Source organism: Manacus vitellinus, unplaced genomic scaffold (assembly GCF_001715985.3).
Source record: "Manacus vitellinus isolate BGI_N305 unplaced genomic scaffold, ASM171598v3 scaffold_83_pilon, whole genome shotgun sequence".
Classification (NCBI taxonomy): domain Eukaryota; kingdom Metazoa; phylum Chordata; class Aves; order Passeriformes; family Pipridae; genus Manacus; species Manacus vitellinus.
This window is the reverse complement of record NW_021940836.1, coordinates 647,748-675,294: the sequence shown is the minus strand read 5'-3', so window position 1 is coordinate 675,294 and position 27,547 is coordinate 647,748. Positions and strand designations below refer to the sequence as shown.

The 27,547-nt window shown below is 42.1% G+C and overlaps 1 protein-coding gene across 2 annotated transcripts; it reads left to right on the top strand.

Annotated features, from left to right (window-relative positions):
* Window positions 1-27,206, top strand: FOXJ2 (forkhead box J2). 2 transcript variants are annotated; one of them, XM_018085604.2, is made up of 12 exons: window positions 1-759; window positions 987-1,111; window positions 15,744-16,096; window positions 16,605-16,679; window positions 18,646-18,714; window positions 19,083-19,223; window positions 19,647-19,845; window positions 21,698-22,024; window positions 22,423-22,524; window positions 22,987-23,187; window positions 23,951-24,049; window positions 24,629-27,206. In XM_018085604.2, exons 3-12 carry the CDS (start codon window positions 15,764-15,766, stop codon window positions 24,715-24,717), a joined length of 1,635 nt encoding a protein of 544 aa, XP_017941093.1. In that variant the 5' UTR covers window positions 1-759; window positions 987-1,111; window positions 15,744-15,763; the 3' UTR covers window positions 24,718-27,206. The 2 variants fall into 2 exon arrangements, with proteins under 2 accessions (XP_017941093.1, XP_008919370.2); XM_008921122.3 differs by having other exon boundaries at window positions 1-1,111; window positions 19,650-19,845.
* Window positions 27,207-27,547: the final 341 nt, after the last annotated feature.

Genomic DNA, 27,547 nt, shown 5'->3' with positions numbered 1-27,547 from the left:
CCGGCGGCCCCCCCTGCCAGGCCCCTTCCCCGCAGCTGGTGAGGAGCTTAACACTCGCCCCCTTCCCCACTAACGAGCCAAGGCTGCGCAGAGGCCCCCGGCACACAGCCTAGGCAACTATCTAGAAGGAGGTCTGCTCTTCCTCGCTGTGGGACAGTCTTCTGGAGCTCCCTCGATACGAGGGGAGAGGTGTCCTCAGATCCCAGTTTCTAAGGATTGTGAGAATAACCCTTACCACCTACTCCCCCCTGCTACTGAGGAAATTCCTCCCTCAAGCAGAGCGGACAGCCCTTCCCCAGACCAGATAGTAACAGGGGAGTCTTCACAGAAGGAATCCTGTATGCCCAAGAGAGGCAGTCCCCAAGACAGAAATAAGCAGGAGCTCCAGATACTTACCTAGTAATTTTAATTATTTACATCTGCTCAGCAGGCGGCAAAGCGAAACAAGGGAGAGAAAGCAGAGGCAGATTTAGCTTTTCTTTCCTTTTCCAGTTGCTGGTAACTGGAGATAAAGGTAATTTCCAGTACTGATCCCATCCTCTTTCATCCCAAGGAATATCCCAAATCCCCTAATTCCAAGAGGGTTTTCTTCAAATACCCTGTGCAAGGAGAGAAGACACACCTCCTAGTTACAGGGAAAGGAAAAGACAGATTTTGCTGATAATATCCACAGAGATAGCAAGAATTTTTTCAGAGAAAGATATTTGGCCACCTTTAAGGACAAGGTGTACCTAGAGAAAAGAAAAGAGAGATTTCCAGGTAGGGAAATTGGGGAAATTGATTTCTGAAATAATCTGACTGTCAGTGAAAAGGCTGTCTCCCGGGGGAACACCCCTTTGGTGCTTAGCTGCCAAAAGGGAGAGAGGATCTCCATCCCAGGATAAAACCAGCTGTTTTAGGGAACTGACTATCCCAAGCAGATTGTTTTAATACTCAAGATCCTGATTTCATCCACAATCCTTTCACCCTCAAAATATTTCTTGAAGAAGCTCTTGGAATAGCTGACAGCAACACTCTGAGTATGGGTCTCAGAGAAGGAGTGTGAAGGGCAGCACCCCAGCAACCAACACTGAAGATAATCCACCTCCCTCCAGAAAATCTTCCAGACAGAGTGAGTGACCACATTATATCACTTCTTTATTCCTAGCTGTCCTTCTCTCTCGCCTTCTGTCCTTGTTTTCCATGTTTTTTCTCTCACTGTATCTGCTTTCCTTTTAATCTTTTCTCTCGTTCTGTTTCTGAACCTTTCCCCAGGCTTCTTTCTCTGTGTGTCTTTCTCTGTTTCCCTCATTTAGCTCCCTTATATGCTGTATGGAATTGACCTGATTCTTTCCCTCACTATTTAGCTTATGGGAGACCTTATCCCTATTTAATTGTAAGAAACCTCTCTGCCCTTTCCCTTCTACTTTTTTTTCCTGGTTTATTCATCCTGGGCTCAGTCTGTTTCATCACTGGTGTGAATTAGTTTCTGTCATTTAGGGGTCACTGAGAAGGGTAATACTGGCCAAAAAAAGCTTTGAGGAGACAGGAGCAGTGATTTCTAGTGCCAGTGTCCAAGGATGCACTCATGGGGTGGAGTTCTCCGTGTGGGTTCTACTGTGCTTGTAACTGAGAATAAAATCATTGTGCGATGCAGACCTCACTGTGCTTGGGATCCAGAGGTACAGATCCCCATGCAAGTGCTCTGAGATGTGTGTCCTAATGTACCTGAGGGACTGTGGGATGAATTCTGGAAAGAGTGCCCTTGAGAGTGGGTTCTATGGTGCGCAGGGGCCTGGGAATGAAAACCGTGACAGTGCTGGTGGACCTGCTCCGAAAGCCGAGAGAAGCCATGCGGTTGCCACCAGTCTTCGTTTGTGCTTTATGCTGTGTTCAGGGGCTAGGAACATGAATCCTAATGCTGGTGCTATGTGAGCTGAGCTGCTGCTTTTTGTAAATGAGGCAGTTAATTCCCAGTCACAAATGAGTATTCTGACACCACGGTAGTGATTTCCTGAGAAATCAAGTCTGAGGGAGATTTCATCTCAAATGAAGCCAAAGCAGATTCCAGTAGTAGAAGAATCATGCCTAAGGATATCTCACCTGAAGTATTCTTGTTTCTTTTTTCCAGTGAGATATCAGCGAGGAAATCCAAGATCAAAAGGGCCAGGGCAGGAACCCTTTTAGAAGCCTTTTGGGAGAGCAATGGTTAAACAGGGAGTCCCTAAAGAAGGAACTCCTTGGTGTAATGTGCTAGCCAGATCAGACAAAAGATGCCAGAGTGATTCCCCATTTTGGCAGAGGATTCTGTCAGTTATCCATAGCTTCAGAAGGCGCCTCTTTCTAAGGGAAGGCTGAACCACCTAGCATACATGTTCTGGGGGTACTGTTAGATGCCCTCCTACCTGTTGCCCTGTAGTTATGCAATCAGCCTGTTTTGAGTACAGCTGTGTTATCTAGCACGAGGAAAGAGATAACTGAGGCATTTTGGCCTTTGTACATTCAAGGGGGTAACTGACTTTTCGTGCTCCTGAGGTTAATTTACCTCATGCTGCCCCCTTCCTCACAGTAATGACTTGACATTTTTCAAGTGCTTTTGGCTCTGATGGATTGCAGAGCACTTTACAGAATATATATGCCAGTCTTAATAAAATTCTGCTCTTCCACAACAATTATCTTTCTGCATATGAAACATTTTTTTTCCTTCTATTAATGATAAAGATTAAGATTTTTGTACTTGCTGCCTGAGTATTAAATATTCATGACAGACATACAAGGCTGAAAGTGGTGTGCTGTAGACTAATTGTTATATATTTGTTAATTGCTGACAGAGCATGAAGTACTGACTTGGACACAAAATTAAGACAATCTCTGCTCTGAAGATCTTGTAGTCTAAAACACAGCTATGCAAAAGCTAGGACGTACTCATAAATTTAAGGGAAAAGGGAATAATTTTTAGAGAGCATAGCTCTTCAGTGTGATCATGTGTTCACATCAAGTGTTTGTCACAGGTGAAAATGCAGCTTCCTCTGAGATGGAATACTGCAGCTGTTCTGCACCATTTATACAAAAGTATTCATAAAAGAAAAAGGGAGAGTATTATTTGTCTTCATGAAAGTGCAAGGTACTTTATAGACACATTTAAATGAAAGTGCTATGTCTATAAGAGTTTACATTAAGAATATTAAATCTGAATACCTAAAATTAGATTTTAAAAACCACATTAATGTACCTAAGTAAATAGCCTAATTCTTGTAAATCCCCAGGAACATAGAGTTGGCTTCAACAGAAGGAATGAAGTCTTCAACATTTGAGTAAAGAGACACTTAGCTACATGTGTATGGGTTTGTAAATTTAAATCTGGACATTCATGCTCACAAAACTTGACTTTTTAGATTGAAGCAGTCTGATCCTGTCCTATGGGCACTCAACTCCCATCTAAGAACTGAGTGTGTGGCATTTCTCAGGTCAAGTCCTTAAGTAAAATGAAATGAGATGGTATAGAGAGTTATGGGAAAAGGATTATGTTATGATCAGGAGGTTATAATAGTGTTTAAGTATGTGTTCTATAAGTTCTTGGGTTTTATCTTGAAATCTGCTTTTGTAGGCAAGTTTCTAAGATAGAATAAGGAGTCTGAAAAGTTGGAATGAAAGAATGAAATACAATAAACAGTTTGAGGAGTTTGGATGTAATTTCCCAGTCCAAGACAGGGTTGTGACTATTGTACTTCTGGTTTGGTTTTTTGTTGTTTTGGGTTGGTTCCCCCCCCCTAAAAATATAACTGGTGTCTTCAGAGAAGTTTATTCTTACCACAGAGGCACAGGTTACAGCTTACTACCTCCTCCCCTAAACTTCAACTGACCTTCATGTAGTGGGAGATTCTGTCTGCATCCCAGTTAGGATCTTTGGCCTTTTACTTCAAGTGTCAGAAAGGAGGTACGGTTAATGGCAACTGTGATATGGACAGCTGTCCCTCAAGAGCAGGACTGGGCTGATTATCTCATTTTACCCAGCTGTCAGAGAGGAATTAGATCTTGGTCGTTAGCAACCAGATGATGAAAAACGCTTTCGGACTAATTTTTCCGTTTGCTTCTCGCAGCCTTGGGTAGAACTGTAACCAGTGACTTTCACACAGAACCCTCTATGTTATGTAGTACTCCATTTGCAGAATATGTTTCTGATTGATGCTTCAGAATTGAAACTTCAAAAAAACATCGTTTCTAGCATTTGCAGCCTGGAAGACAACTTAGAAAAGATGAGTAGTCCATAGATTAATGGACAGCCTAATATGGTATCTCTAACGTGTTTTAACTCTCCAGTTGTGTTAACTCTGAAGCCTGAAGAAAAGCCTTTAACTCACTGTATTGCTGGTAGTTGTACATTTTATTTTAGCAAGAATATCCAGTTGATGTGTTCCACCTCCAAATGCTTATCATCTTGGTAGGAGGCAGTATTAGTACTTGCTATCTGTTCTGCTGGTTTTGTTTCCTTCTTCCTTCTACGGGATATAAGATGAACCTAAAAATCTATAATATGTTTCTTCCTGTACTCATGTTATGTTTTTCACTTTTAAATCCGTCTAGGTATTACTGAGAGAGAGCAACCATGCTGCAATATGCTTTCACAATTAATTAATTGTGAATTTTCATTTTAAGTTTGAAATGAAAATGCATAATACTGGGAATGTTTCAAAATTCAGAGATCTCGCAACCAAGTTTAGGACCAATTTAATGTTGTATCCCATGGTGCTTTGCCAAGATTTGGACTAGACTGTTGTTTTATCCTTCTAGTTTTGACCTGCCCAATCTTTTACCCCATTCTATTAAGGACCTTAGAATTGTCTTGGAGGCAGACAGCACAGATATTGCTAGTGCCTGACCTTTGTGAACCCTTTCCTGAACTCCTGGGTTCTGTAGCATCGCATGACACTCGAGTTCCTCTCCTGCATCTTTAAGGCCCAGCATGTTTCCACCCTACCTACTTCTTGACTTGCATTTCCTCCTACACCCCACTCCTCCTCTCAGCTGTCCCTGCTCTTTGCATCTCGTTTCCCTTGCAGTCCCTTTGGCATTCTGTCCTCTGGTCCTACAAGCCTAAAATGCTGCTTTTTGTCAAGTAAGCATCCCTCATCTCCTCTCTAGGATTCTTCACTGGCAGGAATCCTTTCTTACTATGTCTCGCAGGTTCTGGTCTTACCTGTATTTTGACCTGTTCCTAGTTTGGCTTTCATTAGATTATGTGCCTGTGTGGACACATGATTTTTTGTCTGAGGTTATCTCAAGAAACTTTTTTTTTAATCAGTGAAAATATCCAGTTCTGCTTGTCTGTGAAGTGTCACTTTGTCTCTACATTCTCTTACCCTTCCCTTTCCTCTGGCCCCCTTCGTTCCTCAGGAATTGCTAGATTTTGGTTGATTAGAATGAAAACCTCTTGCATTACATTTTCTGATTCCCTCTAGCACTTGAGGATCTTGGTTTTCAGAACTGAGGTGAACAGTTTGTTCAAGGCCCAGTACCTCATTCCTTATCTTTCTGAGCTGGTCAGTTTATTTGATGTGAAGTCAGGAACTAAGGGAATGTATGTTCTTTTTTTGGCCTTTTTTATGTATAAGAGAGACCGAGTAATGAGGGACAGGGTGAGATGATGAGTGAGAGCTTTTATACCTCGAGGAAAAAATATTTGCTTTTTTGTTTTTTACAATTAGCAATTCAAATTTTGTTTATGCTCTCTGCTGTATAAAGACTGTGGCTGATTATAGCAGAAATATGTAATTACTGTTAAAAGTTCAAATCTGAATAATTGGGAAGGAATCTGAACTCTTTGTGGTCACAAATTAAAGGAGCAAAGTTTCTGAATTCTCAGTTTCCCCCTAGAAAACTGTGGTTAAATAAAACCAAGACAAATTCTCCCTCCTCATCAGGAACTTGCAGAGAAAAGTAAGCAAACTACTAAAATAGTTACATCTGAAATTCCCTTTATCTGAACAAAGCAGACAAGCTTTGAATGTAGAGAAATGGTCTGGGATTTGGGAGACCCATGTTATCTGCATGGTTCTGCTACTCCTTTGCTGGCTGACCTTGGGCTGCACGCTTCTCCATGCATGGCTTCCCATTTATCCTGGAATAGGTTATTGTAAGGGTTCCAAAGTATAAGGATGAAAACCACTTTTTAATGGCTGGCTGTTCTTCTTGCTGTTGATTGCCTTAATTACCATGTGATATTGAACTAAAAAACTCTATATGCTGTTTTTTGTGACATTAAGAAACAGCAAAAGCACGATGCCCTGATTAATTCTTGTTTCCTGGGAGGACCAGTGACTCCAAAATTAAAAGATCCTGTACCATATCTGCAGTCTAGAACTGTTTAGTGAGTTGATTTCACTACAGATATTCTCACTCCCTTGAAGCTTCTCCTGAGATCTCTAATGACCTTTTCTTGGCCAGGTCTCAGAGTCTCTATTCCATCTTCATCCTTCTTGGCTTCACTGCTGTTTTTGACACTTGATCATGCCCAGTCTTGAAATCTTGTCCTCCCTTGACTTTTGTGTCAGTATTTTCCTGGTTTCCCTCCTACTGTTCTAGTCATTCATTCAGTAGCTTCTGCAGTAAGCTATTTACCTTCCTCCTTTTTTTTTTCCCACAAGTTAGACACAATGACCCACTTCTGGTGTCCTCTCTTTGCTTTTCTTTACCTCCTTCATTCCAGGGAGATTAAATTATGCAACTTTGCATACTACCTTAACATATTTTTTAAAATTAATTGCTGCAATTGCTGAGGCCAATACGGAATTCTAGACAGCTCCTTTGAGATTTCCCTTTGTTTCCTGCTTTCCTCTGTTGCAAACCACCACAGCTGGGCCTATAACATGTCCTTGCTCTGAACATATAGGATGGAGACTCATCTTCCAGTTCATGGCATGAATCTTTTGCTGCTGCTTTCTCAGTCTCTTTGGGTAACCCTTGCTCCTTCATTTACCATCTCTGTTACTGCTCCCTGTTCTTGCTGGCCTCTGACAACTGTGTTACCTTCTTGTCTTTTTAAAAACACAATTTCTGAAGCTGTCCTCCTGGCATGTTTTCTCAACACGTTGCCATCTCCTCCTTGACAAGCCTGTGCTTTGGCTACCATCCACCACATAAGGTTCCAGCTTCTTGTACTTACTCTAAGGGGCCTTCACATTTATGTTTCTCCTCTATCTGTTGCCGTCTCTTACTGCATTGTCCTTCGCTCTGCCAGCAACACAAGCTTGACATTGTGCTTTTCCATTTTTTGCATGAGCATCTCTTCATTTTCTTCTTCAGCTGACTCATATCTTGATACGCAGAGGAATATTGCCAGCCGGTAGAGGCCAGACACACTGGAAACTACTTATTTCGTAGAATTGTAGAATCATTAAGGTTGGAAAGGACCTCTGAGATCATCACGTCCAACTGTTAATTGTGTGTTTGCAATTAACTGTTTTCAAATATACAAATAACTGTTACTAGCACATTTCAAAATTATTCAAGATGTCTGACTGATAGTCAGAGGTAGTTGTCTTACTACATGTACCCCCCTCTCCCTGACTTCTTTCGTGAAGTAAATAAAGATTGTCATAAGCAAAGACACATCTCAAAGAGTGGGACGGTCAGGGTAGAGCAGAATAATATTTACTTGCAGCTGCAAGGTGACAACTGTGGCAAACGTGTGTGGAAAAAAGGGACTTCTTTCAGTGTCTGTAAGGAGATGAACAGAAGATTTAGTTTCAGGATGATACACAAACGGAGCATTTTATGAGTAGGATGCAGAAAACCAAGTAGCAACACAAGCATTTGAAGCAAGGAGAAACCATTAATGAGCGTGTGTTATGTGGCAGTGTGGTTCTGAATCCTCTTGACCTTCAAGCTTGGTACAAATCTTTACAAGTTGTGAGCCTGGCGAGGGATTGTCAGGTGTTTTGTTTGCTGGAAGACAGTTCAGCCAGTTTAGTTGAGAATAACAGCTAACAGAATAGTAAAAAGGAATTATGTTAAAGCAGTGGTTGAGAGCTGATTTATGAGCTTCACACAGTATTACTTGATTCTTCTGATCATTCTCCAACTTCAATTTCAGCTGTGCTTTGCTCTCAAACTCCTCTTTAGCAGGCTTTTCTGCAGTGGTTTGGTAACCTCAACTCTGGGAGCGTGTGCTGTATGTACATTTTGGGCACGTGGTATACAACTAATCTGTGCTGGATAGCAATTTCCTGATTTCCTATGAATTCAGTACATAGTTCTTGCTAGTGCTTGATACCCATTTCCACAAGTGGGTTGTGGCTTGTTTTAGCAACTATTGCAGAGTTCATATTGACTAATCTATTTTCAGTGGTTCAACCTTTCGTGAACAAGTTCTGACCACTTGCAGTCAGTTTGTCGTTTTCCCTATACCTGGCTGCCATTCCTTTCTCTTATACAGAAGCTTTTCACTATTACTGTCCTTAAACTGCAAGGTTAACAGTAATTTTTCACTGAGAGACCCATTTTTAATGTAAGAATACATTTTTCTTTTTATAAGCATGTTACACACAGAAACCCAAGTTAAAAGAATGTATCTTTGCAATGCTGTGCAGATCTTCTGAGCAAGATATTCTGAATGCTGATCTACTTCTGATGTTGTCTCCAATTTCAGAGACAATCTGGATATTGTATCAGTGTTTGCATATCTTGTACTGAAGGTTTATGACTGGATGTGATTCTGATAAGCAGATAGAATTGAAATCTTTCTCTTCAACTTGTGTGCTCCGGTAAGGCTGAGGGAAATACCTGCTCTTAGATACTGTTTCTCTACCACAGACTTCCTGGTTTCCAAGGGAAAATTTCATTCCAGATATGTGCTCATAAATTTGAATTATTTCAAAACCAGTACCCGATACCTTTCTCAGTGTAAGAGTAATTGTTCTGTTAATATTCTTAAAGCAAATGTCAAAGATTTCTCTCCTGCCTTGGCATATGTTTCGAATTACAGCTCCTACTTCCAATGGTAAAATATTGTGTAGTTATTCTGAGGGTGGAGAGATGCTGTAAAGCCATTTCTGCTGTGGTGATGTATTTTCATTGAGCTTCTTCAAAGTGCTTGGTTTACTTTTTACTTAAAATCTGTTATTGGAAGGGTTGTCATAGGACATTTGGCTTATTATTAGAATAAATCTTTTCTAGTAGTCTTATTACAAAGGAAATAACTTCCAGCTCAGAAGTATTTTAGGCATACCACTATTCTCAATATAATTTGCTGTTTCTTTTGACAGGTGTTACATATTCCCCACTTTCCCTTATGCAGCACCATAAATAAACAAACTAGTCCTAACTTTGAACACGTATTTTCAGACTGTCTAAGGGGTGTCTGCAATGTCCGTGTAGTATTTCTAAATGCATTTTTTCCTGCATGTTTATATAGCAGACAACAAAAATATTTGATTAGTTGATCTTATTAAAATCTGGCAAGTCATTAGCTGTGCTCCATCCTAGCCTGCTATGCCCATAAAGATACTGTCTCCCTTGACATGAGCATATTTCAGACTTTGGCTGTAATGCCATCTGTTGATAAGTGTAAATAAGCAGGTCATGTTTTGTAAACGAGACCATTTGTCAGTTCCATACAAAGCTAGGACATAATTGCCTTTGGAATTGAATCCTGACACACTTCCAACATGAGGGTTTTGGTGACTTTATAGTCCCCACAAGACTTCATGCTCCATTAGTACCAAAAATGTCTGTGCAGTCAGTGCTGTTCCTTTACTCAATTCAGAATACAAAATTATATCCTGCTTGTGCACCGTTCACAAAATGGAGGGAATTGAAAGGTCCTGTGTTAAAATGTGCTATCATGATATTTATGTAATCAGTAAATATTATGAAAATAAATTTGTTTTCTTTTTATTTTTCCTTGAGATTTAATACGAAGCTTATGTTACTGAGATTTCTATTTGTTAAAGGCAAATAGTATCTGTATAACAGTTTAATTATGACAGAACAATTAGTCCAGTGATTTTTATATATTAAGCTATGTGTTGTCTAAAAGTTTTCATCTTCCTCTAACTCTGATTTTTAGTACATCTTAGTGTGTACTGTAACTTTTAGCAAATTTCCATTCAGGATGCCATAATCACGGAATCACCTGTGTTCTTTTACACAAAATAGCACTGAACATTGAAAGCCATTCTGTCTTGCACACTGAGAGGTTCTGAGGAGGGGTACAGAGCCAGACCACTGTGACAGGGGCAAGTGCAGGTTGTGACAGTTCCTGCTCATACAGGCGGTACCACGCCGTGTGCTCTTCGGTGGCAGGAACTTCCTCCTCTTGGATTATTTTTCCCTTTGTGGCTCATGGCTAGGGAGAACTGTGTGCCCCCTGTTACCACACCTGCAAGCCTATAGTTAATTGGGAAAATGTTTTCCGGCTTGTTCTACTGGCCGCAAAGTAGGGAAGCGTGGCTCGAGGGTATGACAATTTCTCTTACCTCCTTGCCCCAGGGACTGTTTTTCCTTGTTTCATGTGACACTGCAGGCAGAAGTGTACTTTCAAACTGCAATGCTTTTCTCTTGTCACTAATGTGACACCTGCCGCTCCTTCCAGGTTAAGTTTTATTTTATGAACAATACCCAGCAGCCTCTATCTCTTCCTTCTTCATTTGATTCCGTAAACATAAACATCTTCTGAAGACTTCTCACAATTAGTTACCAAAATGATGGGTAGAAATTTCAGACTGTGCAGATAATCAGGTTCCTTTTTTCCAATTTCTTACATGAAACAAGTATCTCTGTGAGAACATTTGCTTAGAGAAGATCAGATTTTTAAGTGTTTTGTTCCTGCTGTCTTAGTTCACACCTTCTTATTTTTGAGGGAAGACACATGTCTTAAAATGGCAAATTTCTCCTGCCAGAATTAGCAAAATTGATTATTTCCCCCTTTCTGTATTGGATAAGAACACGGTGTTTTTGCATGTGTAATTTACACAAGTATGTCAAAATTGCCTTTTTGTCATCAAAGTAGAGGCTGTCTGTTTCTTCATGCATGTGGTATTCTTATGTTTTACTTTTTCTTCTTACACTTTGATGCAGTTTCCTTTAGTTGACATGGTGCTCACCTTTCTGTTTCAGAAAGGTTGCAGTCTTTTTTTTGTCAGCTTGGGTTTGAGCTTTTCTGTTTGCTTAATACCTTAGAAAATAGGTGTATCGCTGAGTATATTAGAGGGATATTGTTAGTTAGATCACTGGATCTGTGTTTCAGGCACCTAAATAGACGTGGTCATATATTTATGGGTCATTGTCAGTCATTGCTTGGTAGTTTGTTGTGCATTTCTTCTCTCTCAAAGTTTATGTTGAGAAATCTATGTTGAGTTTTCTTTGAATGTTTTGCCATAGTGTTTCACTGGATCAGAGTAGCAGCAAATAAAGTAACAGTGAAAGTAAACGCAGAAATGTAGAGATTTATTCTAGAATATGCGTCTTCTGTAGGCAGAGCACAGCATGGTTTCATTCACTGTATGGCTCCCTGCTTCAGTCGTAACTGATTCTGACTGGCCAGCTTTTGAGTTCAGCCTTGGAGAATGTTTCAGGCTGTAAATGTTTATTAACTGCTTTCAGTGTGACCCTCAGAGTGTTGTTCCCCACATTTCGTACATTTTTCAGTCCTGATATATAAGTAGCAATGATCTTGGATAACATCTGACTGGGTTGGAGCAAGCATTTGCAAAGTAGCAGGGCAGGCAAAGTACAGATTTCTTCACTGTGGCAGTAGGGATAGTCCTTACTATCCAACAGACAGAAAGCTGGCTTGCATGATCTTCGATTTGCTGCTAGTTACAAGTATTCAGAGTAAGGCAGTAGTTTTCCTGGAAAGCTGTAGTGAAGTATTACTAGTCCCAAGCGAATTAGTGGTTATTAAAAGGTATTCAATGCAAGGATTTTTTTTTAAACCATTTTTCTTGTGAACTGGACAGATTCTTGTCTGTTTAACAGATTTTTGTCTGTAGTTTGGGATCAGTGCTTGGCTGGCATTTTTGCATCTCTCTGACCTGTCTGACTTGAGGTTGTACTGTAACTAGTTAGTGCTTGGGAAGTGAAGACTGCAGACAGTTTCCAACTGTTGATGGTGGTTATGACTTGGCTACCTTACCCTTGCTTTTTAAAGTCAGCCAAATACATAAACAGATAGAATTTACCTTGTAAAGTGGGAGAATTCTGGTCTTCATCTTTCTTTTTACTTCTTCAGAGTTAATTCTGGCTTGCTAATGTGGTAGGATATTTTAAAATATCCTTGATTTCAATTCAATGTGTTTATTAGTTACTACTATTTTTTTCTTTGTTTGAATGGGATCATAAGAGAAGAGTTCAAAAGAAGATTTGCCAGGCAATAAGCTGGGAAGGGAAAGTTGGAAGAATCATCAACCTCTCTGGTTTGGCTGCAGTCTTGTTTTATTATACCATTAAGTAGTGTCAAGCTGGTGCACCAACCACTTGGATAAGGTGAATGAGATATACAACACAAATTAACAATAATATTAACTGCATAGCAAGTATTCTTTTAAATAATTTAGTAACCAATTACACAGCGTTATTTTTGCCCTGAAAGTGTTCTGGAATTACCACCTTACCTTAGGTTTGACTATGCCTGATTATTACAGATCCAGTATTGCCAGCATACAGGCTTTTAAATCCAGTAACACGATCAAGTTCAAACTTGGAAAAAACCCTCTTATTCCACTGCTTTGAAATTACCCATGGAATTGCTGTTGCATCTGAGTCTTCACTTTCTGTCCTAAATTACTGTCTAGTGTATATGTCCTTAAAGAGCTGCTGTGTTTTACTGAAAAGTGGTTGTTTCAATACTGGGTGACTAGTGCATTTGTATAGACAGAATTTTTTATTTAAGATTTTGGGATTTTGTTTTGTCGTCAAAGATTTTTATAAACCAAGGAATGGAAATATTAAAATTCTTAGTGTGGGTGTAATCTGACCCAATTCTAACCTTGCTATCTCCCTGACAAGTATATTTTACACAAATGCATGAAAGCTTGTGTATTTGATGATGGGCGTATTGCATATCAGCCTTACATTTTATTGCATAGCAAATCATCCCAGATGCTCTACTGGCATAACCTGGGCAAATCCGAAGCTCTGTGAAAACTGCAGGGTTCTCTTCTGCCTCTTGAATTTCTGGTGTTTCAGATTGGTATCTTATTCTGCCATAGGCTTTTATAACCTCATTTTCTTGATTTCTATGCTTGCCTTAAAAAAAGGGGGTAGGGGAGGAATGGAACTGAGAAATTTGTATTTATTTTACTTTGGAGTTGTTAACACAACTGATATTTCGTAATGATTTAACAAGAAGCAGTAATCTGTTGTCCAGTTGCACCATGGAAATTAAAAAATTTTATGAGGCACACTTACAAAATTAAGCATTCAACGTATATTTAGTTCATGTTTGGTTTTTCCCAAGTGGAATACTGGGAATACTGCTTTTAGTGAGGGCTGTACCTGTGAACTTACCATGCTGTGTTTTGCGTACATGGTGGTCTGTCCATCCTGACTAGATAAAAATATATTGTTTCTTTTCCCTTGTATTATTCAGGAAGGAATAGTCCTCCTGGTTTGGTTTTTTTTTTCTTCTTCTTTTTTGTGTTTGTCTGTAAATTTCAAATGTTTGATACTAGATCAAATCAATCAAAATACATCTTGAGGAGGGTGGATAATGTAAGGCCTTTTGCAGCTCTCTAGTTAGCTGTTTAGCAAGTAGTTGTCTCTATCACGTGTGATAGTGTGGCAAATAAATACATGGGTACATTAGTTGCAGTTAGGCTTTTCCTTTCCTCTACAGAGAGAAAAATGTTTCCACTCACCATAGATACTGTAGAGCTGCAATTGTACTTTTCAGTCAGTGAGTGCTGTGAGTGTGAGTGACAATGTTAGCTGTTCAATTAGGAGGTGTTTTTTGAGGCCAGGGCTTTGGAGCCACTGTGTGTGGGGGTTGAGGGATGGATTTTGTTGGGGAATTGTGTGGGTGTTTGAGCCCTAAGAGGTGTGGTGAGCACATGCATGGAAATGAAAGGCTTAGTGCTTACAAATGCATTGGAATATGGACTTTAAGTGCTTTAGTGCTGTGAGAACACTTCAGTGCAGAAGTGAAAGGTATAATGCATATGGCTGTGGGAGAAGGACCGGTAGCTTCTGTGTCGAAATGCTGGGTGCATCTGTCTCTGGATCTGTGCATCCACACTGTTATTGTCAAATACCTATTTTTAGAATGAGTATCTAATTGGTATTCATGCAGATGGGTGTCTCCCTGTCTCATCTGATCCTCTCCTCTGAGTGATGCGCTCGGTGGGAGGTGTCTGCTGACGAATCTTTCTGAAGCGAAGTGTGTTCGTGTCAGTCTGTTTTCTCTTACATGTATGCATGTGTTTAATTTGTCACAAATGTCTACATAAGTATGTGCACGTGTTTGTGTTTCCCTTTTCTATGCACTAGCATGCTCAAAGATAGTACCATCTAAACCTCAGAAGTAAACGATGCAGAACTTGCATCCCTTCAAGACATGATTTTTCTCTTTATGCAAAGAATAAGCACAAAGCACTGCAGGTTGTGGCCATGGAAACTTACCTACCTCATTCCAGACTTCAAGGGATCGCTCCTAGTATAGTGATACAGCCAGTTGTGAGTAGGAATGATGAACTTTCTGCTGCCTTGTCTACAACAAAAGACGACATAAAAGTTTGTGTGCTAAGTGCACAAGTTCCTACAAACTCATGCTGCTAACTATTTTCTTAATATGAAATAAATGCTAAGTAGAGATCCCTGGATACTACTGCAATCCAGGTGTGTTTTGTTTTTATGAGGGGAAGTATATAATATTTATGAGAAAAGATCCGGAGTCTCTTCCTACCCTGTGGCAAACTTGTGTGACTTCGGATGAGTAAGTTCTTCCTGTGTCTTAGAATTGGAGAAAATACTTGCCTGCTATGTTGTGAATTAAGCAAGATTTAATTCAATAAAATTATATATATATATATTTAGGAAAAATTGGTTATGGTAGGCAAAGCTTTAACTATTAAGAGCTTAATATAGTCTGTTCCAACTCGACATGGTAGATGTAATTATCTATATATAGTATTATGCATGATCTTGGTGTTTTAAAATGAGATATGTAATCCTAGCTCTAAGGAATAGGATTCATTATAATGTCACCTAATGCAAAAAAAGAGGCTAGGCCTTAGAGAGAAATTAATTTGCCCCTGAATTAAGATAGTCTTGACTTTGAAGATTATCTAATTAAACTGTTGTTTGTATATGGCATGAATGAGTATTCCCTTTTAGCTATGATTTTCCTCTTACCTGACACAGTAAACCTACTGGATTAGAGGTAATCTTGGTCAAGGGTACCAAGGTTATATGGATTGGGTGATAAGGGAGTGAATGTGATACAGCTGCTGAAAGGACTCCACTTCCTTTGAACAGATCTTGGTTCTTTACCTAGGGGCAGTGCTCTGGGTAAGACTGCCCTAGTAATGCTACCATCAGCACTGTCCCAGCTTCTGTCAGTAAGGATGGTCCTCCCAGAGACACAGTCATAGGCCCTTTTGGGTGCTTCTGTCTGGCTGTGAATAAGGGATATGAACTAGGATGGTCTTCACACAGGTATTTGTGATAGGGGGAGAAGCAGAGGAGGAATGCAAATGAGTGGTTTTGTTCTCAAGAGTTCACCTTGTTTGTGTCTCAGGAGTTTCCTTTTTGCTCCTTTCTCCTCACAGGTACTCCTGCTTCCAGCACCATGGCCTCTGACCTGGAAAGCAGCCTCACTTCCATAGACTGGCTCCCACAGCTTACTTTAAGGGCTACTATTGAAAAATTAGGGGGTTCCTCACAAGCAGGACCTCCAGGGTCTGCCCGTAAGTGTCCACCAGGCTCACCAACAGATCCTAATGCCACACTGAGTAAGGATGAGGCTGCAGTGCACCAAGATGGGAAGCCACGTTACAGCTATGCCACTTTGATCACATATGCCATCAACTCCTCGCCTGCCAAGAAGATGACGCTTAGTGAGATCTACCGTTGGATCTGTGACAACTTTCCCTACTACAAAAATGCTGGTATTGGTTGGAAGGTGAGGGCTTGCACTAAAATACTCTTTTTGCCTAATTACAAGACTTATTTTTTTAATTCTGTGCAAAATACCCCCACTGAGAAAAACAAGACAGCTGTAAAACTAAGTTGAGCAACTGGAGAAAATGCAGAGCTAGGAGTCCCATTTTCTCTGAGAATTTTGTTGTATGTGGTGCTTCCTTAAGAAGGAGTGTGCAAAAGAACTCCAACAACAACTACGAAGAAAAACAAAACAAAAAACCCCCACAAAACCCACATTCCTACCAAGCTCTGCATCATTTTTCTATTTTCACTGCACCTTCTGTAGATGTAGGGGTGGTTCAGCCCCATATTATCATCTAATCCATCTCTCTTTCCAGAGCTTCTGTTCTGCTCCATTCCAGGTATATGTATTGAGCTTTGGCCTTTGAGTATGCACCATTCTATTTTCTCTACCTGTTCCAGGGCATACTCAGAAGACTGTATGTTTTTGTTGTAGCACTTACCCATATCTCTTACTCTCTCATCAGAACTCTATTCGTCATAACCTCTCTCTGAATAAATGTTTTCGAAAGGTGCCTCGACCGAGAGATGATCCAGGGAAGGTAAGAAATCAGCATGCTCCTGGACAAGCAATTTAAAACTGCAGGGGATAACCTGGGGTTGCCCTTTCTAACTCATGGTTGGAATTTGAAACCTAAAGTGTAGGCAAAAATGGAAGCAGTAGTAAGATTTACTGCAGTCCTTTGGCTACAGACACATTTACTTAAAGGGAACCTCTAAAGGGGCCCTAGGGGTTTTAGTAATTATTTTTCCTATCTGTGATCTTCAGTTGACTTTAAAGATACTGTAAGAAGTCAAAAATGGGGTTGAATCTACCTTACTAGTTTTGTTTCTTTTTCTTCTTGATCTCTGTGTAAAATGGGGGTCTAGTACAACCTGTTCTGTTATGAAAGATCATAGTGACTACTGGTGAACAGCAGGATTATGATGTGACAGTCATGAATTTCCTGGAGGCTAGATCTGTGAAAGTGAGAGCAGAACCTAGACTGCAAAATATTTAGTTTTGGGAAAAAAATATCATCATCACATTGTTTAAATCTATAGAAATCATTTACAAGTAAAACTCAAGAATTTAGGAATTTGTTGGCCAAGTAAAGGCTAATAAAGCTCTGATAGTATATATAGATTGTAAAGGGGATTGCTAGCAAAACCAACACTTGGCAGATATAATTGTTTAAAAAAACTCACAATTAAACAAGCTTGAAGGAGATGGTGGGGGCAAGGAGTTATGTATCTAGACAGAAAGATTGTCTCTTCCCCCTCATCCTAAAGTTATCAGAAAGGACCACTTGCTTAGGCCTTTTATTTCAGGTTATATTTAAAGGACTATGTGGTCTCAATTGGTGTTTATAAATTGAAGTAGTAGATCTTTGAAGATCACTGCTCAAAAATATAATTGATTATATGCCTTACTCCAGGAAATCCTAACTGACTTAAGGGTATATGTTTGCAGGTGTTCATTGGCACGTTGGGCTGGGTTTATAATGAAAACATGTTCTGTGCTTTATACTTATTCGGATTATTCAGATTTCAATTAGAGGTTAAAATGAGTTAAATTACACTCTGGAATTCTCTTTATACTTATTCAGAAAAGAACACACATTATTATAGACTATTTTGTGTTGAAAGGGACCTCTGGAGGTCAACATGCACCCCCACCCCCACTCCCAGGCAGGAACAATTAGATTAGGTTCTTGAGGGTTTTGTTGGATTTTGAGTATCTCCAAGGATGGATATAGCAAAACTGGCCACTTGTTCCAGTGCTGTACCACCAACCTTGTGAAGAATTTTTTCTTCATGTCTGACTGTACTTTCCCTTGCTGTAACTTGTATTTGTTGCCTCTTATTCTTGTGCTGTACATTTTTAAGAAGAATTTGATTCTGTCATGTTTTATTTCCCTACACAGATGAAGACAGTGGTTAGATCCCCTTAGCCTTCTCTTGTCCCAGCTAAACAGATTTCTTCTGTGAACTGCTTGTACATTATATGTTTTAGTTCCTAATCATTGTGGTGACCCTTTTGTGGGTGCATTCTAGTATGTCAGTATCTGTCCTGCATGGAAACCCCCCAAATGGGCAGAGCACTCAAACTGGAATCTCACAACCATGGAAAAAGAACGATCCTTCTAGCTATCTGCCAAATCAGAATGTTGAGTTGGATCTCACCAGTCAGTAACAAATTCAAGTTGGGAGGAAGCTACTGAAGGGAGTGTGCAGGCCCAAAGAGTTCACCTAGCTTGGATCAAACCATCCTTTTGGTGTCCTGTCACAGAGTGATGGAAAAGCGGAGTATTCTGCCTTCCACCAGTAGCATTGTATCTCATTGTTCTGTGCAACCCAGTGCAAGAGAGGAATCTCTGTACAACACCCAAGTCTCTGTCTGATGTTTTAGAGGGTGGTCCGTGTGGTCTTAATGTTTAGTTGGTGCTACATTCTGTGAGTCAGTAGTCCCCTGCTTCAGGAAGCTCTGTGATTTAATCATGTATTCACCAATGGATCTTCTTCCAGGGCTCTTATTGGACAATAGATACATGTCCAGATATATCTCGCAAGAGGCGGCATCCTCCAGATGATGACGTGAGTGTTTTCCTTTCCAGACAGCATGGAGCGGGGTGGGAATTCCCTTCTGGTTTCAAGGAGTCCTTCCAGCACCAGACCATGGTAGTGTTTTGGGGGCAGGGTGTACAGATGGGGAGACAAAGGCTAGGAACGAATGAACTAGTGTGTTTGTCCTGCTGATTGGCTGTTGGTGCTGCTATTCAGTAGCAAAATTAATCTCGTGTAAAGTCCCTTATCCTGACTTCTCAGTGACTAAGGCCCAGTCCTCCTCTTTTTTAAGCCATGAACTTCTACAGCGGGGGAGCTGGCTTCCCATCTGCAGTTTCACTTCTCCATCTGTTTTTGATTTCTGATCCTTTCCTTTTCTCTTTCTTCCCCATCCACAGATACCGCAAGACTCCCCAGAGCAAGAGGCAAGTAAAAGCCCCCGAGGGGCTGTTCCAGTCAGCACAGAAGCCTCTTTGCCACCTGAGGCCACCCCTCAGATGTCGATCCAGAGCACCACCCCCATTGCCAACTACAGTCAGGTGAGCAGCAGGGGAAAAGATAAAGTGGGGGGAACAGCACGGGGGAGGATGCATGAATGGAAAAGTGGTGAGGAGAGGGAATTGTGAAAATTGTGATATGGAGGCAAAAATAAAAAGAAGGGAAAGAGCTGAAATTGCAGAGATAGAAAATAAGGAGGAAGTGAATTTTAGCAAAGGGCTGGATGGGGATAAGGATAAAGGCATAATGATATTAGCTGAAGAAAATGCTGGAGCCATTGGGCTGCAGAGGGAGGGCAGTGGTTGGTATTCCACAAGGAAAATGGCATTAGGGAAGATTTGCTGGGGGATGAGCTAAGTGATATGGGACATCAGTGCATGTTCTATGTGTATCTAGTCTCTGGATCTCTGTCTCAGGTTACAAAAACTCGTACAAGCTAAAGGCCTTATTTCTTGCTCCCTTAGCAGGGTGCAGGGCCTGTGGATGTTGCCTCTACTGTAGCCGGGGGGCAGGGCCGTGAAGGGGCTGATGTGCCACCCCCACTGTACAGTGCCAACCATGACTTCAAGTTCTCCTACTCTGAGATCAACTTCCAGGATCTTAGCTGGTCCTTCCGAAATCTCTACAAATCCATGCTGGAGAAATCATCTTCCTCTCAGCACGGTGAGTAACTGCATGCGTCATGTGGGGTGGGCAGGTATCTGCCCACACAGTCTTGTCCATTTGGCATCTCTCAGATCTTTCCTCACTTTGGAGCCTGTGCAAACAGACGTTCCTTCTTTGGCATGCTGTAATTACTTCTGCCAGGAGCAGATAAGAAATTTGCACGTCCTTTATCTATTGCTCCCCCTAGTTCTCTTAGAATAAAGAGGATCGTGATTTAAAAATACCTTCTGTTGATACAAATGCAAGTACTGAAATGGCAGAAACTGAGAGAAATGAAGTCCTGAAGAAAAGCACATCGGAGAAATATTCACAGTCTGTCAGGCTAGAAACCATAAGAGGGAGGGGATTGTTGCATGTGGAGTTTCTCCAGGAGAGTGGAAAGTCATCATTGCTCAGATCTGTTAAAACTAGGTTTGTACAATGCCGTGGAGAACTGTGCTTCTTAGTTTGAGAGCATGGAAAAGAGAGCCCCCAACTCTATTCATAGCTTGCATTTCTGGGATTGAGGAAGCAGCCACCAGAGGGCAGAATCGCTGCAGGGATGAGATGTCCACGGAAAACACTTCAGAAAAGCCTACAGTTCTTCCCGCCTTTAAATACTTCTAAATACTAATCTGGAATAAAAAGGAATATGTTATTACATGAGCCTTTCACCTGTGCTGCTAGCCATCACACAGTGCAGGCAAAGTTTGCCACTCTAGGAGGAGCCTCCTGAGCGTGTATCTTACGTGAAATAAAAATTAATATACTTCTACTGCTTCCATTGTGCTGGCACTTGAGATTCCTAGTAGGAATGTGTGAGGTGTTGCAGGATGAGCAAGCTACAAAAATGTAGAGAAGAACCTTGAGTTGGTGTGTTCCTCTGTTTTTGCAAACTTAGCAGTAGTCTGTTTTTTCCCTCTCCAAGTCTTAGGCTGTAAGGCACTCTAGGAAAACATGCAGTTTTTGAGGAAATTTTGTAGGCAACTTTGGAGTCAGGATGGCAGTATTCATCCTTTTGCCCCATTGCAGTAGTAGGAAGCTCTGATCTTGAATCAAGGCTTGATCTTGAATGTAGTGAAAACCTGAGGCTTGGTTGCAGATGGTCAGGTAAGGGTACTCAAAGTGAGTAGCTCAGGTTAATGTCATGTAATGTCCCTGTGATTTTTTTTCACAGAGGTTCCACAATGTGTGGGGAGAATGAACCAGGGAAGCAGACATAAGAGATATGCTGAGCTCCTGGTATTGGGGAATAATGGAGAACACCTGATGCTCCTGCATCAGGGGATGCCTGAAATGCAGGAAGATAGAAATTACACACCCAGTGAGTCAGGAGGAATGAAAGTCATGAAGGAGCCCTGATGTGTACAATGTGATCTGTGTACAAAAGCAGAGCCTTTTATGTGTGTGAGAAAAATTGGGAAGATTCCTGGCCAAGCTGCTTGTAGAAGGGGACTGAATGGAGCCCTGGGAAACAGCAAGTCAGATGTATCAAGTTATCTGTTTTCTAAATGTTTTGTTGTTTAAGTTTGCTTAGTGGTCATTTATGGGAAAACAACATGTGCATGACATTTCAGAAGAGCAGGAGTTACTTTGGCAAATGTAGGAAAAATCCAGGGAGGAATTTAAGTACCTAACTCTGTACTAAAATCCTGCTGGGTCTTTGTTGTAGAGCCTTTTGTTTTGAACAGAGTCTGGAGTGCAGCAAGTGCATAATTGCACAGGTCGTGGTTGTTGGCAGCCAGTAGAGGGAACTCCAAAAGCGTCATAAATAGCGGGATGAGCAGTGTGAAGTTAGAGATGGATAATGTAAGCAGAGGTCTGATTCAGGCTGCTCTTAAAGCTCCCTCCTCTTTCATTTACTTGGCAGGTTTCTCTTCACTCCTTGGTGACATGCAGCCCTCCAACCACAATTATTACATGTACCAGCAGCAGCAGCAGCAAGGCCCCTCCTCAGTGGGTGCTGCTCCCCCACTCCACACTCCAACCCCAGAGGGTTGCCCATCCCAAGGCGGAAAGCAGCAGGGTGGTGAGGGTTATGGCCCTCCACCAGTGATGTCCATGCACCCGCCCCCAATGCAGCATGGAGGCTACCACCAGCATCAACAACATCACCCGCACTCCCACCCACAGCAGCAGCCACACCAGCACCAGCAGCAGCAGCAGTCACAGGCTTCAATCAACAGTGCTGGCTTTGGTGAGTTGGGGCAATGGAAAACACAGCAGGGAAAATGGGAGCAGCGAGGAGCCCCCAGACAAAAATTCCAGAAGTGAGCTTTCCCTAGGTAGTACCTAGATTGTGTGTAGAAAATGGGTGAAAGCCAGTTAAGGTTGAAATCTGAGAGGGAAATTACCTCCCTACTGAAGGAAAGGAGGCTACATCCACCCTGGATTTGGGATTCTGTTTAGAGATGCAAGATAAAGTCAGGGCCTCAGTGGGAAAGGAGGCACCATCCCTAGTCTTCCATCGGAGAAAGGATTTCTAGCTACTGTAGCATCAGGCTCATTGGTGGAGAGGGGCCAATCTTTTCCTATTAAAGGGTGGAGGGAAAGGGCAATCTGCATTGGATTAATGTCGTCCCTGTTTCATTCCAGCGTTTCCCCCTGATTGGTGCTCCAACATTGATTCCCTGAAGGAAAGCTTCAAGATGGTAAACCGGCTGAACTGGTCTAGCATTGAGCACTCCCAATTCTCAGGTCAGTGTTGGCCTAGTGACTAGAGTTAGTGACTCAGTGATTAGGGCTGTAGTCTAGAACATGTGAGTGCTGTGTCAAGATCTTTTTTCAATGTATCTGTGTCAAGTCCATTGGTTTCTCAGACTCACCTTATTTCTAAAATGAGGTGTCCTACTTCATGGGTTCTGTTTAAGATCCTGAAGCACTTGAATGAACACTGCAGGAATTTGGGGCAAGGGGAATTAATTCATAAAAGTATGTCAGAAAGCTGAGATTTTTCCCTCCAACTCTCCCCTCCCTCACCCGAATCAGTGAGACAGTATCCTTAGATATGGAGCTCTTCAGGTGTTTGGTGACAGATTTGAAGCACTGAAGTTGGGTTTGTGAGGAGGAGGTAGGATTTAGGGACAGAAGACAGAAACACTTTGCAGGGAAGATGACAGCGTGACTGCTGTCTTTGACATTGTCCCCTGTCCCCCACAGAGCTGATGGAGAGTCTGCGCCAGGCTGAGCGGAAGAACTGGACGCTGGATCAACATCATATTGCCAACCTCTGTGACTCCCTTAATCACTTCCTTACCCAGACTGGTCAGCTCCCTCATCTGGTTGGCCCACAGCAGCCCCCTCGAATCTCTGATTCTTGTGCCCTGAACAGTGGCAAACAGGAGCAATCCATGAACCAAGGTAATTAGGCAGAGACTAAAATGATAGGTAAATGAAGGCCCAATTCTGTGAATATCCTAAATTACTTACAGTCTTGCCAGGTAATATAGCACTGAGCAACTCAGAGCTAGGCTGTCAGAGGTGTTCATAGCAACTCAGATTTCTCTGGCTTTAAGGAATTGGGTTGTCCTATGCCTGTGGCCTGGCCTGACTGCTATTATTTGACGCATACCGTTGACAGGCAACCTATCCAGGCAGAAATATATTTAAAAGGTAAACCCATAAAAAGGAGAAGGGAGTGGTATTTTTTTAAGTAACCATCAGAAAGAAATGGCCAGTAGAGAGATTGCTATTCCAGATGGCATGAGCTGTAAAGGAGAAAGCACTTGCACCCATGTTGGAGAAATACTGACTGAACAAGGAGTAGGAGGATGCACTCTGAGGAGAGCATAGGGGATATTGTGGTCTTGATAGAACTGTGGTGGTGTGTGTCATCTAGTACTGAACTAAGTGGATAATATTGAGCCAGCTTGTGGTGTTTCTGGATGAAAATGTTCTTCTTTTACAATAATAGAGAAACTCCTGCTGGTTCCAAGAACAAGATCCCAGACCAAGCTATAGCTTGCAGTTAGGACCCAACAGCTGAACATCTCCTCAGTATCCCGTGGGTCTGAGTGAGTTGCTCTGTGGCTGAGCTGCCACCCAGTCAGGGTCAAGACTGTTGACCAGAACCTTAACAGTTGGTTTTGTTTTGTTTTGTTTTTTACCTCATTTCCTTTCACAGTGAACTCCTATGGTCAGCCCCAGCCTCCCCATCTCTTCTCCGGGCCATCTCCTATGTACCAGATTTCCACCCAGGACTCTCCAGGATATAATCGCCCAGGTAAGGAGTGACATTAAGGCATATCATAGCAATGAGCATTAAAGAATTGGTTTCCAACCCCTTTGTGTGTTTCTCCCAAAGCATTTAGTAATCAAATGGAGAACTGCAGGTAGAGAGGGAGGCTGGACTGCAAAAAAACCTCTGTTTAGGGTTTTGCCATAGCTTTGGAAAGGTTTAAGGTGTCAGTGGCCTGATTTCTTTCACTTCACATAGACAGTCTCCCAGTTCAGCCTCATCCTCAGTTGGTTGCTTGAAGGCAACTTTACATGAGAAGCTTCTGTTGATGAAGTCCTTTGTGCTCTGTCAGCAGTCAACTGTGAGAAAAGTAAAGGAGGCTGAAACTTAACTTCTGTAGAAGATGCTGTGGAGAATTTCACAGTAGACCACCTACAGACATTGGTAGGTGCTGTGTGACAGAGAAATTGATGCCAGTAGTGTTCTTGTTTGTTAGACTATTGGAAGGGAGAAGGCCCAAACCACTTTGAGTTTCTTTTGCCCAAGAGCCCCCTGTGAAAAAGCATGTAGTTCTTTATTCTAACTGTTCTCTTTCCTTTTTTTTTTTTCTTGTTTTTGGCTCAGCTCATCATCTGGTCCCCCGGCCTCCAGGACCTCCTCCAGGCGCCAATGAGGAAATCCCCGATGATTTCGACTGGGACTTGATCACCTAGCGAGTTACAGACTTGATAGGCCGTCCTTTGTGAGGGACGTGGGAGGGGAGGGAGACATGGGGTCAATGGTGTCAGCACCGCCCTCCCCAGCCTCCCTGCCTTGCCTGTATATAGATATATATTCTCTATCTCCGCCAGAGAAGCCACCGCAAGATGCTGCCGAAGATAATCCTTCCTTGCGTCCTGTTTTATCTTCTTTTCTTCTTTTGTTTATTATTATTATTGTTATTATTATTATTACCAATAATTGAGCACAGCCCTCCCCCCCCTCTGGTGGCCTCGGACGCATCGGATCAGCTTTCATGTTGTGTAGTGCCCTATGGAGGGCAGAAAGATGGGTCCTTGGTGCCATGAAAAGACCTTGGAAGGCTGAATCCTCGAGTGCATCTTTCTCTGCCTCCGTCATTTTGCGTTTAACAATCCCTCTTTCCCTTCAAGGTGGCCGGTGAATCTGTTGTATTGGCTACTGGAGTGAGAGAGCCTAGTGGACCCTGGGAGCCTGTAGTTATGTTGTTTCGTAAATGTTGTAAAGGTCAGGGGGCTGAAGGGACACTGGAGGGGTGATCTTAGCTCTGTGAACTTTGTCACACCAGCAGGAACAGCAAGAAAAGAAGTGGTGTTCCCAAGTACAAAGAGAAGGTAATCCCTGAGGCAGGGAGAGCTAAGCTGAGCTGGGAGGGCAGACCTGAGTTTGGAGAAAGGAGAACGGGGCAGAGATGGTATTTCAGCAGTGAAGTTGGGTTTCACAATGTGGTGCCATCTGTGAAGACAGAGAGATTTTAAAGGGAATCCTGACCATTTCCTACACTGCTTTTTGCAGTCTCCAGGTGAAGCTTAAATACCCATCAGATAAAAGAAGCAGTCAGGGGTCTCACATGTGATTCAGAAAATTCTGTTCCCCAGAGCTTTTAATTTCACCCCCTATCCCTTCAAGCTCTTCTTCAAAACATGTAGTGAGGCTCTTACTTGCATATGCAAATTTGGAAATTTTCTCCCATCAGTATTTGTCCAATTGTTATTTGGCCCTTTGCCCCTCAGATTTCTTTGGAGACTGTCTTTGCCTGTGTTTTGAGTGCCAGCAGCAGGAGCCTTGTTGCGTACGTGCATGTCCTCTGTCAGAGGTTCCCACTTGGTGAACGGGCTCGTGGTGGGCAGATGAAGCTGCTGCACAGACTGGGGGGGGAAACTTGAGGGGCTGCTGGTCAAGGGCTGGACCCTCTGGTCAGGTACCGGGAGGCCCTCACGAGCAGTTTTTGTAAGACGGGCATTAGAGGAGAGAGGATGAAGCAGGGCAGGCTTTGAAACCGAACAGCTGAAGAGTGTAGTATAAAAGGGAGGTGGGTGGGTCAGACCCCTTTCAGTTCGGCTGGAGAGATGACAGCATCTGGTGTAAATCCTGAAGGATGAGTTTTGTCAGCACTTGCAAATCAGGAAGGTGGAAAAGGTGCAGGAGCAGGAGTGAGTGTTGAGATGCCTCCTCCCCAAAGCTATGTCCTGTGTTCCCCTTTTTTTCTGGTATGGCTCTGTTCTGTCAAACCTCTTGCTTTCTCTTAATATTTTGTAAAGCCTCCCCCCATCCCTAATTCCCTGTTTATCAGTGAAGGGAACAAACATGGAAATAGACCATCATGGCCACTTGACATGGGGCAGGGCAGTAAAGTAATAACCTCTACTATGACTGCAGGAAGGTGGGGAACTGCCATTGCTTTTTCAAATTGCTGTAGGGATAAACCAATTGGAAATTGGATCTTTGTCAGGGAAGTGGACAGAGTCTTGTTGTATCTGGAGGGGGGAACAACACTTTTTTTTTTCTTTTTTTCTTTTTTCTTTTTTTTTGTTTTTTTGGTTTCTTTTTTTTGTTTTGTTTTAAGTGTGTGTTTGGGGGGGAGTTCGTCATTGAGTATTTCCAAGAGAAATGAGGAATCCCAGACAGCTTCAACATGGAGTCAGCTGTTATCTCTGCTGATTCAGGATGGGAATAATACATCTTGGAAGCATGTGTGATAGGTTTCTGTGGGAAGTGGCACCAGAGATAACTCATAGCAGGTGCCAGTTAATGCTTTGCAAAGGACATTACTGAGAGCCGGCCCTATGGAAGTCTGAAAACACCACCGGAAGAAAAACAAACCAAGATGGCTCCTTCTGCGTATCCAAGTGCTCCTCATTTGCATATTTGCATATTAAGTTGTGCCTCATTTGCATATGTAAATACATGCCGGTCAGTGTGCAAATTAGCCTCGTTCCTCTGCCCCTGAAATAAATGTGCGTTGTTAGTGCGTGGAAGACATCAGTGGGGTGGGCAGCACTGGCCTGCAGGGAGGGGAGGGGGGCCAGCCTGGCCTGGAGGAAGGTCCTGCAGGCCCTTCCAGCCCGGTGTGGTCCCCCCTGTGCTTCGTGTCAGTGGTCAGGGAGAGAGGGGCGTGGTTTCACGAGTTTATTTTTGTGCATGCTTTCTTAATAAAAAGAAAAAGTGAATGTTTATGGTTTAACTCTTTTGGTGCCAGTATTGATTTTTTTCCCAGCGGCGCTCATCAGGTTGGCTCAGGTCCCACCCACTTACCTTGGAATTTCGGTGTTGACGTGGCTAAATGAACCTGTATGTACTTTAGACAGAGACTTTTTTATGATGTTGAGAGAAAGAGTTGGAAGGTCTCCCAGATAACTGTTTTTGAGGCACTGAGATCTGTGAGTCTTTCAACTCGTGCTCACCAGAAAGGCAGAGTGAAAACTCTACCAGTGTTTGGTGGCTGTCATACCATGTGTTGACCTTTCTCTTTTAAGGAAGGAGTAACACAAAAAGCAGATTTTTAAACTGCTTCCATAGAGTACC

Excerpts from the sequence above, each read along its gene's own strand:
- FOXJ2 (XM_018085604.2), top strand. The coding sequence starts at position 15,764 with ATGGCCTCTGACCTGGAAAGCAGCCTCACTTCCATAGACTGGCTCCCA. Across the intron at positions 18,715-19,082 it reads GGCATCCTCCAGATGATGAC|ATACCGCAAGACTCCCCAGA; the intron begins GTGAGTGTTTTC and ends CCCCATCCACAG. Across the intron at positions 24,050-24,628 it reads TCCAGGATATAATCGCCCAG|CTCATCATCTGGTCCCCCGG; the intron begins GTAAGGAGTGAC and ends TTTTTGGCTCAG.